This window comes from Acanthopagrus latus, chromosome 23 (assembly GCF_904848185.1).
Source record: "Acanthopagrus latus isolate v.2019 chromosome 23, fAcaLat1.1, whole genome shotgun sequence".
NCBI classification, from domain to species: domain Eukaryota; kingdom Metazoa; phylum Chordata; class Actinopteri; order Spariformes; family Sparidae; genus Acanthopagrus; species Acanthopagrus latus.
In genome coordinates this window covers 21,147,600-21,160,785 of record NC_051061.1, presented here as the reverse complement: position 1 = coordinate 21,160,785, position 13,186 = coordinate 21,147,600, and the positions used below count along the sequence as shown (strand labels likewise).

At 42.9% G+C, this 13,186-nt stretch overlaps 1 protein-coding gene across 3 annotated transcripts; it reads left to right on the top strand.

Moving 5' to 3' along the window:
• Positions 1 to 1,643: 1,643 nt before the first annotated feature.
• On the top strand, positions 1,644 to 12,768 carry LOC119014823. 3 transcript variants are annotated; one of them, XM_037090321.1, is made up of 14 exons: positions 1,644 to 1,780; positions 7,949 to 8,076; positions 8,250 to 8,377; positions 8,543 to 8,656; positions 8,770 to 8,812; positions 8,896 to 8,955; positions 9,072 to 9,177; positions 9,267 to 9,344; positions 9,716 to 9,796; positions 9,904 to 9,990; positions 10,222 to 10,287; positions 10,541 to 10,627; positions 10,918 to 11,008; positions 11,111 to 12,768. In XM_037090321.1, exons 2-14 carry the CDS (start codon positions 8,025 to 8,027, stop codon positions 11,168 to 11,170), a joined length of 1,053 nt encoding a protein of 350 aa, XP_036946216.1. In that variant the 5' UTR covers positions 1,644 to 1,780; positions 7,949 to 8,024; the 3' UTR covers positions 11,171 to 12,768. The 3 variants fall into 3 exon arrangements, with proteins under 3 accessions (XP_036946216.1, XP_036946215.1, XP_036946214.1); XM_037090320.1 differs by lacking the exon at positions 1,644 to 1,780 and adding an exon at positions 5,270 to 5,815; XM_037090319.1 differs by lacking the exon at positions 1,644 to 1,780 and having other exon boundaries at positions 7,426 to 8,076.
• The last annotated feature ends 418 nt before the right edge of the window (positions 12,769 to 13,186 follow it).

Sequence of the window (13,186 nt, the reverse complement as noted above, 5' to 3'; positions counted from 1 at the left end):
ATCCTACCAAAACAAGGAGAGATTTACGAGCTAATAAACCAGCTATCATCAGAAACCAAAAAGGTTGTTTCCTCTTGTTACTTGTAATGATTATCAGAGATCAGGAGGGTCACGCCAGCACGCACCGACGGCGTCTTAGCGGCGGTATCAGCTGATTTTGGTTATTTGTCGATGCAACCAGACTGTTCTTTAATCTTTAAACAACTGATGTTCATTAAAAGCTGTTTGACTTCTGAATCCACTCTGATGGAGGACTGTGCACAATGTGCATGAATAAAATACATAGAAATGAGCCTTTTGTTTTTTCGCGATGACAAGATAAATTAAGGTGCATCATGACTTTGAAGCTACATATTAAAAATCTCTCAAATGAATCAAACTTGGTAGTAGCCTACAACTGCACTTCCATGTTTGGATAACTCTGAAACTTTTATTTTTGGTTTCTTGAGTATCAGAGTTACGACATTTCATAAAAAGGAATCCTCTTTCAATAGTTCATCATGAGGAAGGGGGTGTCAGAACGGTTTGGTTCCTCTTCCACAATCATTTTGATCCCTCAGTATCAGAGTGTGCATCAGAGAGTGTGAGCAAGAACTCCTTGGAACAGTAGAAATATTTTTGTCACAGGAAGTGATTAACTTGTGATCTCGAGATGATGGCATTTTAAAAAATACGTGGCCACCTCCATGTAATTATATCTGGGCAACTGGCCAATAGGAATATAAATGTAAAGACTGGGCATGTAAGAGTTTATTGCACAGCACAATACTGTATGTGGGACAGTAAACTACATGTACCAGACGATGCTTTTGGAAGATTGTGTCTGTGATGATGGGGATGGTTCTATCAGTGCAGTGCTCCTAATTACAGGCCTCTGCAGGAACCAGCTGGAATAACTTGAAAAATTAAAGAAACGTGAGGAGGCGAGGTCACACTCGCAGCTCTGCAGCACATCAGAGAGCTGATGAAATGTCCCTGTTGGAGTGCAGGAAACAGTTAAATACAATACAGTCCTCTCTCTCTCTCTCTCTCTCTCTTTCCCTTTCTGCTGCTCTGTGTGTGTACATCCATTCATCTTCGCTCCTGTGATTGTAAGTGTGATGATAGCTTAGTGCTAACAGCTTAATGAGCATGCACACGGCAGAGACCTGACAATATTCCTGTAATTCCTAGTTATGAATGAGGTGAACTTGTGAGTCATTTGTGTGCGTAATGCTGCTCTGCTAACATCACTTGCCAAGGAGCACTTGCGTAATTGGTAGATAAAGGGCAGTAAGTGCAGTACAGTAAGAAGCTGATATAATCTAATGATAAATCTAATGGTAATAAGTGAATACTGAATTTGTTGCCTAAGCTCAACTTTCTTCTTTTCCTGTTTTCTCTTGGAGGATGTTAAAGTGTTCCTGGGCTGTTGGCCAACAGGTGGACCACAGCAGCTCCTACGATGTATTGTTTCTTTGTTTATAGTCGTTTGGTGTAAAACGCTGAACAATGGCAGCCTGACAGTCATGGCCGCTGGCTACCATTGCTATTAGTGTTAACCTTGGGGGGGTGAGTTATGGTTGCCTCTGTCCTGTAATTATGTTTCTCCTTCCCCTCGGTTGTCTTGACAGCTGATGACGGCAGAGGAAAAGCTGGTGAAGGGAAACCTCCTGCTGGAAGAGGAGGAACGATGACAGCGACAAGCAGACAATCCCAGACCTGGAACCACAGAGGCATCTACCTGTCTAGACACTGAACAGCTGTCTTCAGCCGGAGCTCCCACACTGCAAAAAGACAGGTCAGTGATCTTGTCTCAAAAGTTAAAATAGTATTGCAGTAATGAACTGAGTACTGTGAATAAATGTTGGTAATGTAGGTTTCTGCAAACCACAGACAAGTTGAATCTTTAGGTTTGATGGTTGGAAACTTCAAGCTTCTTCAGGTTGCAGCTTTACATTTTATTTATGTTCAATACAATTCAATAATAGTTTTATGTTTTGTCGACTCTGTGCTTGGTCTTGTTGGGTTTAGGCACGAGAACAGATTGGTGAGTCTGAGAAATAGTCCCATGTCTCCTTAAGGGCCCTGACACACCATGTTGGGGCCGTCAGTGAGTGTCTGTGGCTGTAGTTGTTAGACGGCCCTTGTCGGCGACTTATTGGCCAATTGAGCATGTAGAATTGGCAGCGGAGCCAGTCAATCATTTAGGACGGTTTCTTATTCCTAATTTTGTGCCTCCACCTCTTTGCCAGCACCATTTGCAACTTTTTATCTGACATATTCTTGAGCCAAAAGTACAGACTGCTGCTACCTGGTGCTGTTAAGAGGTCTCTCCTCTCAGTCAGGTGCAGACAGCACCAGCTAGACGGCCGTCAGCTGTCGTCTTTGTGGTGGATTTAAGTGCAGCTCTTTGGCCGAAACACAGACGGTGCAGGACGTTCTTGGCTGTAAATTGTCTCGATGTCCAGCCAAAAATATCCGGTTCGTTGCCACTTACACGTCTGGAAAATGTCCCGACATCAGTCAAGTGGTTTTGTCCTCACAAATGTTAAAATGCTACCTGCACACTTGGCAGCCTTTTACCGAGCTGTAACCTGGCTGGTTTGCAGAAAAGTACAATGTCAAATGGAGCAAATAGCTTTAATGACGGTGCAGTGAGGTACCAGGAGGCTGGAAGTGCATCACCTCGATGGAACACAGCTGTTGTTAATGTTACTCATTTCGCCTGTGCCTTCACACTATTACATGTCATAATGGCTGCTGTCAAAGAAAAGCTGTCGGCATATTTTTGCACTGGTTTTATGACATGAAACGCACATTTCTTGCAGTGTGCTGCTCTCCTAATTCTCCTCGCTCTGATCTTTAAGGTGAAGTTGCCTCACTGATCTGCAGCACAACCCAACACACGGCTTTGTTTATTCAACAATACGGCTCAGCCAAGTGTGAACGGCTACAGAATGGCTGCCTTAACAAAACACGACAGTGATAGACGTGCCGACTTAACTGACATTTCACTGGGCTGCAGCAACTCCCCATTTACAAATCCATGTCCCCTAAAACTCCCGTCATGTCACTCACAGCTGTAGGTGAAGCCGTCAGGGTTTCTGAATGACAGGAAGAACAGAGAGGAGCATGTAAACAAAATTAACTTAACGGGCAATTGCATGTGGATTTCTTGCATACTTTCTCATGAGTCCACTTAATGTGCAGTGCGTGCCAGAGCTTGTCCTTGTACTTGTTTCTGTGTCAGAACAAATTGCAGCCTGTGCGGGTTGTATTGTATGTGCGTGTGCATTCTGTGTGTATATTTACGTGTGAAGCTACAGGAATATTGGAGGGCACAGTATAAAAATCCTGATTGTTTCTGAGGGATTATCCCTCACAATGCAGGGCTTTACCAGGAGGCCCGGACTGCTGTAACAAGACACGCTCGCCCTGGGTTCGCCCAGCCAAATACTGAGACGTAAGCCAGCAGCGAATCACAAGGGGGGAAAGAAATGAAGAGAGTAAAGAAAAGAAACACTGGGGAGAGAACGATGGCAAAGGAGAGCAAAGAGCAGCGAGAGGCTGGAAGGGATGACATGGGAAGAAAAGTGGAGTGAGAGGCAAAGTGGGAGAGTGAAATGTGCAGAGAAAGGCAGAAGTTGAAAAAGTTTAACTGGAGGCCACGCTTCAAACAGAGAGGTTTGTTTTCTGACAGAGATCCCTCTCAGGAGATTGAGCTGGAAAACAGATTATTCGAGGCTGTCCAAGTTGCTCTCTGATATTGCACAACATGCCTCGGCACCATGTGAATAAGAGCTGCCGTGCGGGGCTTCGACGTGGCTCTTTGTACAGTATAACCTAATGCATGTGATGATCTTATATTCGAGCTCTGATAGGCCCTCGGGCAGGGGTCGCTCAGTTAGTAGAAAATCATTTCGATGTTTCACGTTTGGCTCCGTGGAGGAGAGGTGTTTCTGATTGGGTTGTTTTATTTGCTTCCTTTTATAAGACTTTCTCAGCAGGATCGGGTTGCTGTGCCCAGTCTAACCAGGCTCTGTAAAGGGCTGCTGTGGTTTTTGGAGATGAGGGGGAGAGTTGGCGGCGATGGAAGGGGCTTTTAATATGTGTGTAGGAGGAGTGGATGGGGTGGGGGTGTGCGTGGTATTGTGTGAGGCCCCCGTGATTTCATATATTCATACACTCCCATGACACCTCGGCTCAGAGCACACATGAATAATATTCTTTCAGACCTGCTAATTTACTTTTATTAGCTGTTCACTTTTTGGTATGTAAGTGCCATCATGTACTGTAACCACACAGCATGACTGAATATTTATGAATTACTAGTACATGTATTGTGCTTGGTGAAGCCCAGATGAGTGTGTGTCCACATGCGGGTGAGTGTGTCAGTGTGTGTTGGTGTTGGTGCTGGTGTGCTTCCTGTGCTGGCAGCCTGCAGACGTCCCTTTGTGATATCCAGCCTGTGCCAGTGGGAGTTTCAGGCTTCACACTGAGCCGACTGGACAGAGCAAAGTGTCTGTAACAGTCCCAGCACCATTTGCCGCTCTCTTAACTCACCTCTCCTTTGGTCTTGCACCCAGAATGAGGGATTACTCTTATAACCATTTTACTTGAAAGCTCCCCCGTCGACTCGATGCTTTTCCCCTCCACGGTTCAGTCGCTTCTGAGGTTGAGGTTCACGGAAAAAGCTGACGCGAAGATCTGTGGTGTCGCTCTCCGCTTGAATAATATGACTGAAAAATACGTGTTATCTATAGAGAAAGTCCAAAATCCTCCCTGTCGGGGTGTGAACATGATACTGTTTGCTTAATAACACTCACTCCTGGGCATATATATGTTGTTTTAGTTGCGGTGGGCTTTCTGCTGGGTGTATTTTGAAACCGTTGTGGAGCTACACAAACCCGAGCCAAGCCGGGTACTGAGCAGCCAGAACTATTGTTTCAGAGCTACTCAGGATTCTCAGGGTGTTGCTTTGCCTCAGCGTTGACTCCACAACTCACACGCCCCTGAATGGTGCACCCAGTTTTTGTTTTAAACTTCAGACTTCATAAGAGTGAACCGTACAAACTTTAAGGGGGTTAATCCTCCCTGTCCTTCTTTTCCTCACAAAACTGTCTAACTTTCAGAGCACTGCCTTCATCCTCACCGAGTGAGAACGAGGGATTGAGGGGGTGGCAGAGAGACGGGAAGAGAGAGAGAGAGAGAGCGAGAGAGAGAGAGAGAGCTGTTTATCTCTCATCGCAGCTCTTGTGAGCAGAACAAGATGGAAGAGTTGAGACAGATGGGGAGAGGACTCGAACGCAACAGAATTGTAATTATTTACCGGAGAAGTCGTGTTTAGACTGTTTGGAATTCACTCCTGCTTGCGGATCACAGCACCAGACACAGTGATTGTGGGAGTGCGGGGCCGTGAGACGAGCATGTTCAGAGCTTTGTGTGTGTTTTCAGGCTGTCCTGCGTCATCGCAGCTCTCCTCTGTTTATGCAGGGGCTCTGAGGATATGAAGAAGGATGCTAGGACATCCGAGCCTCCCCTCTGTCACTTGATATCTACAGCGAACGGATCAGACCATTTGGACGCTTCCACGCGGCGTCCTGCCGGGGGAGCCGAGCCAAGTCCATTTACTCTCTCATTCATGTCTCTTGCGATAGAGTCATCTTTATTCTGTAAGGGCCTCGCCAAGGAGCGATGAAGCAATCAAGGCTGATGCAATATTAAAGTGGTTAGACACACCAAACTGGCTAATGAGTAAATCTGCGTGGCCTCAATGTCACTCTATCCGTTCCCACAGCGATGTGATGATGATGTTCAAGGTGGAAACTTGAGAGTATGTTTCGAAAGCACTTTTTCTTTTTTCTTTTTTTTTTTTTGCTCAACTGCACTGCTGGACTGTTGTGATGTAAGAGAGACAGGGGAGGGCAAAGGAGAGGCTGAGGGGGACGGAGGGATGGAGGAAGGGAAGTAGACAGAGCCGAGGAGATAGAGAGGGGCCCGTATTGAGTGACACAGACCGGGTTCTGTGTTTTCTCGGTGGACCAGAGAAGATGCAGTGTAAATGAAGCGTGCTGCACCATGGCGGCTTCTGCTTCATCCTTGTACTCTGTGTGTGTGTGTGTGTGTGTGTGTGTGTGTGTGTGTGTGTGTGTGTGTGTGTGTGTGTGTGTGTGTGTTAAAGGGACACTGACAGAGGCCTCTTTCAGTGCCCGGAGGCCTCTTGTTCCCGCTCTGTTGTCTCATGGTTGGAGTATGTTGGGAGGACTGCCATCCTCTGTCCACACAGATAACAGGAGGTAACACACAACACAAATGTGGAGACATGGAGGAACACAAATGCCTCCACCTGCGTGATGACAACACCCGGCCACATGACAGACTCCACACTGGGCTGCAGGATGTGTTTATCTAATGACGCATCTGTTTGTTTGTGTGTGTGTGTGTGTGTGTGTGTGTTTTGGTGGGTAAGACGGACTATTTCTGGTCCTCTCTTTATTATCATTTCCTCTGGAGGGAAATTAAAACCCTGTGGCGGTTGTGTTTCTCTCTCACCAGAGTCAGGGCAGTGTGTTTAATGTGTCTCTGACCTGCAGGACGACGGCCTCCCCTTGTGTTGGGTGTGTACAACTACATATTTACAACAGCAGGAGCATTTGGCACAATCGCGGTACACAACTATGCATGCACAGAAACACTGGGACGCTGTGACGTAAATGTAGATAAAAGAAAAATGAAAATGCCTTGTTTACAGATAACAGTTGTCTCTGAGCCCGTGTAGTAATCTCCTTTATACAATCATGTGTTTCACTAAGTGGTTTCCCTTTCACACCGGATCACGATACGATCACCTGTTACCAATAAACCTGTGTAATGATCCAAACTGGTGTTTTTGACTTTCACAGTCTTTTGTTTCTCTTGCCACGACTCGTTTGAAAGGTGAGAACAACATTAAATCTGATGTTTTATAGCATCCCGTTCTTCTCAGAGCTACACAATATGCAGTTACTTAACAAACAGGATGAGAGGTTAAATACTAAAATAGGTGAAACAGGCAGCGTTATGTCCCGTGTTTAAAGAAATATCACGTAGAAATTGGCATTTTGCACGATTTGGCGACCAACACAGTTTCAGAGAGAAACACCGCCGTCGTAAATACAAATCCCAGGTCTGTAACAGTTCGTAATGAGGGCGCTAATAAAAATTAAATCTCATTACATCATAATTATGTTTGTGTGTTAAGGTAAACATGTGACGCTGCTCTCTCACTGAAGTTACACAGTGCAGAAACAAGCTGATGCCACATGACACATTTATTTAAACAGCGTCTATTATCAGTCACCAGTATCTAATCCCACGTTAGCACCCTGACGTGGACGCTACATGTGGGATAAAGAAAGTCGCCTCCTCGCTCCTTCATGCACTGGACATGTTTCCCTTTAATAAAGTTTTCAGTCTTTTCAAACTATCTCAGAAAACCCTGCTCCACCAAACTGAGCCAAATCCTTTGTCTGCCTTTTTGTTGGTATTGCTCCAGATTTGTTTTTTGCCAAAAGCAAAACTGAACATGTTGGCTTTTACTTCTGTACTGGCTCGACAAGCTTTTCTTAAGTGGAGGGACTCTGCCCCTCCTTCACACTCACACTGGAGTAGAGACGTTTTGTCACGTATGAGCTGAAACTCATCAGTTATCAGAGTAATTCTCCCCCTCTGTTTTTCTTCTGTCTTTGCCTTTTTCATCACAGCGTCTCACTGATTTATTCCAGTTATTGTTTCTTGACACGACTAAGATGTACCGTATCTATGTTCACTTCTCTGTATGGTCATTTATAGCTTTAATTTCAGTCATATATCATTTGGAATATATATGTTCTGTGACCTGTGTTCATTTTTGTTTGGGCAGATTGATGTGGGTGTAACCTGTGACGACAGGTGTGATGTCACTTCCTTTTTCTGCTTTGATTGTCAGGAAGTGGAGCCTTTTTATCCCAGCTGCCTGCTGAGTCACTTCTCTCTCTTCACTTCGATAAAAAAAATACCTTAAAATGCTTCGAATTCTCGTCATCCTCACCTTCTTCCATTTTGGGGAGACAAAAGGTACGAGATGAAACAGAGTGAATTTGTTTATTTCACCTCTTTTTCTCTCTTTTGAGGTTATTTGTCACTTCCTTGTACTTCGCTCTACAAACCAATTTTGGTTTCTCTCGCTCTTCCTGTTTATTTTTCGCTTGCGTGAAAGTTTGTAATGATATACTATCTTTATCTCACAGACTGCTCGGTGGTAAACATTTACTGCCCTGATATCAAGACGGATAATGGATTCAAGTTTCCATACAACTGCTCAAACCCGGCCCAGAACGGGTCTACGGAACGTGAGGTGGAAATCAGTGACAACAAGGTATTTTGATTTGCTTGGAAAATCTGTAGCAGTGAAAGATTTGATTTAGGAACAACTTTTAAAATTACTTTAAAAGAGAAAGTGAAAGTTTCACTGTGATTTGGAGGTTAATAATTAACTCGACCGTGCTCATGACGCCGCTCAAGGAAAATGTTATCTCAACAGACAATGATCGCTCGCGGGCCGTCACTTGTCCATTCACCTCATGTCACGAACATGGACAACAATTCAATCACCACAGCAGAGTGCAGAGACCTGCACGTGAAGTGCATAATTCATGTGAGTTTCCCTCCATTTCAGCATGTGCTTATATGAAGTGAATGAATAAAAGTTGAAATGTGAAATATGTTAAATATGAATATATTCACAATAGGCTTTATTTTTTCTTTTAGGGACGAAAGGTGAAGGAGAGCTGTTGGGTTTATGTAACTACTGGTAAGACAATGAGACGTAAATTACTGATTTAATTTTGTCTAACTGCTGTGTGATAAATGACCTCACCTCTTTACCTAAAACAGGGAATATGACCCCGATGAGTCCTGATCCGATTCAATCACCAGACCCAGCGGACCCTCCACGTGAGTAACATTTTGAAGTTATTGTCAACATTTTTCCTGGCATCACTTTTTATAAATTTGTTGACCCCCAAATTAATATCTGATTGCAACATATTTGCATTTTGTCTGTCGCTCAGCCACTGAATCACCTGAGAAAGTGCCGTCCTGGGTCTACGGGCTCATCGGGATCATTGTGATCATTGTGATCATTGGGATTCTTTGTCATTGGAAAAAGAAAGTGAAGTGAGTTATATTCTACATGAAATTACAAGTAACTGTTATCAACATTTACACATTTTTGTGTGTGGATTCAGAAGCGTTTCTTGTTTCAGGACGCTGTGTACAGACCTGCTGGTGCGGATCGGACTCAGAACTTCCCAGGCTGGGAGGGAGACAGCAGGAGAAACTGGGTCAGTTTTAACTTTAATGTTCGCTTCATGTTCCAAACAGTAAAATATTCTTCAGTGCATTTCCATTTCAACATGTATTTTACCATTTTTTTAAACGTCAGTCTTCAAACTCGACCTTTATTTTGGTTTTAACTACACATCTGTAAAGTTTTGTGACGGCACCATGCAGTGTTATCACGGTCCACAGACAGACATACAGTAAAACTGCTGCTACAAAAGGCCGGGACACACACAGACACACACAAACACACATTTACTTCACTGACGATAATTCTTTCAGTCCATCCAAGCTAACAGCGTCAGCTAACATTCTACTTTCAGCACAGATCAGTGAAGCTAAAAGCATCCTCACCGTTTCTCTGTCATTGTAGTGAACCACTCTCTGCCACACATCAACAAGCCTGTGATGACAATAATCACAATGCGAAACTTGAAAGTGTGTGTACTCTCAGGTGAGACTGCTTTCTAAACTTTCAAAGTGTTTTTTTTTTTCTTGTTTCTTTAATAACAACTGGAAGTCTAGACTGTAATCTGCTAAAAGCTACCTTTGTCTCCATAGTATTGATCCTGAGCCTGATGGCGAGACTCCTCCATCCTCCGGTCTGGACCGCACCCTGAGCAACGGGAGGATCCAGGAGCCTAAAAAGTGAGAAGGAGAATTGTTGTTGTGTTTGTAGTCTGTTTTACTTTTGGGGATCTCGGTGAAGTGGCCCTTAAAAACTGGGCAGGTTGTGGATGTGATTTCTCAGAGGAGATCCTGAGTCATTCTTACCTAGAGTTTGTTCTGCAGTGGAGACACAACAGAGCCTCTAATCATCGCAGCCTGCAGCTGTTGAATGGATTATCAGTGTGTTTACTATCAATTCTTATTTAACAGCTTCTTCCGCAGCATGAGGGATGATCCAGGAGGAGTGAATGATAACAAAGGAAAAGGCCGTCTCAGGTAAGTCTGCAGTCAGTGTTGTAAAAGTACCAAAGTCATGATATCCTGTTGAAATATGAGTAACCTGTACTAATAGTACTTTAGAAAAAAGTGTCTGATAATAAATGTACATTAATATCAAATAGTAAATGTAAACGCAGAAAAATAGAAACAAAACTAGACGACAGTGTCACTCTGAGTCCAGGCTGATCTGACCTGAAGTCACTCCGGGTTCTTCAGCTGTTAACTGATGATGACCTGCGTTCTTCTCCAGGAACGGGGAAATGTGCAATGGATGGGCTCGCGGTGATCGTGGTCCTGCAGACGAGAATGGAGGACAGCCTCTGCTGCAGAATCAGAGGTGAGACTGCCACTTGCTCTCCGTCACTCTGCACTCCTAACTGTGCCCAAAGAGAAATCTCTTTCACTTTCCAGATTTCCAGTTTCCAGTCTCTTTCACGCCTTGTTTCATTCTGCCTGTTGCTGCTGTTTGGACAGCTGTCAGGAGCAACTTTCTCAACCGCTCTCCCCGTCCCAAATCTGAAGGGCCGATCTGAACTTCAGAACCTGCCTGACGTCTGCTCAGAAAGTGAGCACCGACAAAGCTTTGCTGCGAGGCTCACGTCTATATCTTGTTGCTTCTGTCTCCAGAGCTGCCAACCCAGACATGACAGGCGAGGCCGGTTTGGTGAACGAACGCGGCTTTGGCACACAGCAGGTCAGATGGTGCTCGACTGCACCGGTACGTAACTTTAAATAACAGAATTCACTATCTCTCTTTTTATTAAATCATTTCTTATCATTATTTCTTTGTTTGATTTTGCAATTGCTTTGTTTGCGGCAGGACGCTGACGTGGAGTCAACGCTCAACATGAAGAACACAATGACAGATTATTATTATTAATAATAATAATAATAATAATAATAATAATAATAATAATAATAATAATAGGTATATTATAACATAAAGTCAGAGTTTGTGGTACGTTTCCTGGCAACTGCTTTGGGACCAAGTCGAGCACATTTGTTTAAAGCTGCTGTAATAATAATAATATTTATTTTAGTGAAGTGATAAAACTCATGCAGTAGAAGAGAAAAGACAAACTGAGAAACAGACAGGAAGTTAACTGGAGCCACGACATTTTACAGCAGCTTTAAATAATTATTTCTTTTTAAACAAGGCCAAAAAATATATATTTTTACAAGCCTGATGTGCTGAATTTTATATAATTACAGCATCTCTGAACCATTCTTATAAACTAAGTTTTTCCTCAGGGTAAAATGAGACAGTCCTGGTGGAAACTGGTCTCGTCTGCGTCTCCGTCTGAGCGTATTCACCGACGTATAAAAAGTCAATCAGACGGATCGGATGACATCATAATTTGGGGTTATTGTGTTTAGATGAATACGGTTAATTACATTTTACCAAAGTATCGTATTACCCGACAGTAATCACAGTATACACTGATCAATACAGTGAAAACACACTGGTCTAATTTTAAATTTGGTTACTGTGAGTGTTCAGTGCATCACTTGACTGAAGCAGGGGTGCACCACGCCAGTGAAGGTACCACAGACCCAGCTGAGACAGCTGGACCCATCAGAACCCAGAACCACTCCAGGACATTTAAAGATCTTAAGACATTTAAAGATTTTGGGAAATTTAAAGATCTTAAGAGATTTAAAGATTTCAGGACACACTGTTTGTTATGAGTGAGTCACGTTGGGTTCTCATGGGTTAATATAGTTGTATTAATATTAATACATCACTATCGATATATAAATATTAATATAACATGTACAATGTATTGTATAAATACATACAGTACTGTATTCATAAGACAATTATATATTCCACATATATTATATCTAGAACATGCAGAGACTGGATACATTCAGTAAATTTGATCTTTTCTCCTTTTTCTCCATGTAGTTTTTAATATATGTTATTAATTATATCCTTGTTTCCTTGAATCACATCTCTATATATTGTTGTTCTAATCAGTGTGCTTGCTTTTGAATTTAGTTTTCTTTTTGTTTGTAGTTCTGTATTTTTATTTTGTTGCTCATATGCTCAGTTGATTTTGTTTTTTAATGCATTTTAAGAGATGATACTGTATTTTGAACACAACACAGTTTCTTCAAATATGAAAAACTGTGTTTGGATTGAATATGTTCTTTAGTCCAAAACACTGTTTTTACCATCTGAGGAAACCTCGGCAGTGTCTTCTGTACAGTTTACCACACGGGGGCAGTAAACAGTCATGAGTCCTGCACCGCTGAGGTCTGCAGGAACATAATTACTCCTCTTATTACTTTTGTTGAGAGATGCAAACGCCATTATTTCACTTTAATTCCAGATTGCAATGGCTTCAGTATCCCTAATCGTACTCAACACCTACACAATATGTTTCTCATTGTAACATACAGTCTTTTATATAATCAACCTCTGTGGATTGACTTGATGATGATGTTTCAATAAATCAGTCTTCTTGAAGTACAGCTGATTGACTATTGTGTGATTCTTCTATAGGCAATCACTGTCTGTGTTTGTGCTGATCTGCCTTTTAGTGTCGTGATGTGATTTATTATTTAAAACAGTAAAAGGGACAATATGCACATTACACACCACAAGGTAATTTAAAGTTAAAGTCCTTAAAAGATTGGTTTCCCCTGTGGTTTGATGTATGGTATAATTACAGTCACACACAAACACACTGGGCTGAATTCAATACATCTCTCTGTCTCTTGGGGTCTGCCGAGGGGCCCTGTGGGTGCTGGTAAATTCTGTTTTTACTTCCTTAAAATGTGCAGTGACCTTGACGAAAACCCCTCAGATGGACCGAGCACCAGAAAGAGGAGCGCGTGTCAGGGGTTACAGGCTTTGCTGCTCATGTTTGATATGTCAGTGTGTGAAAGT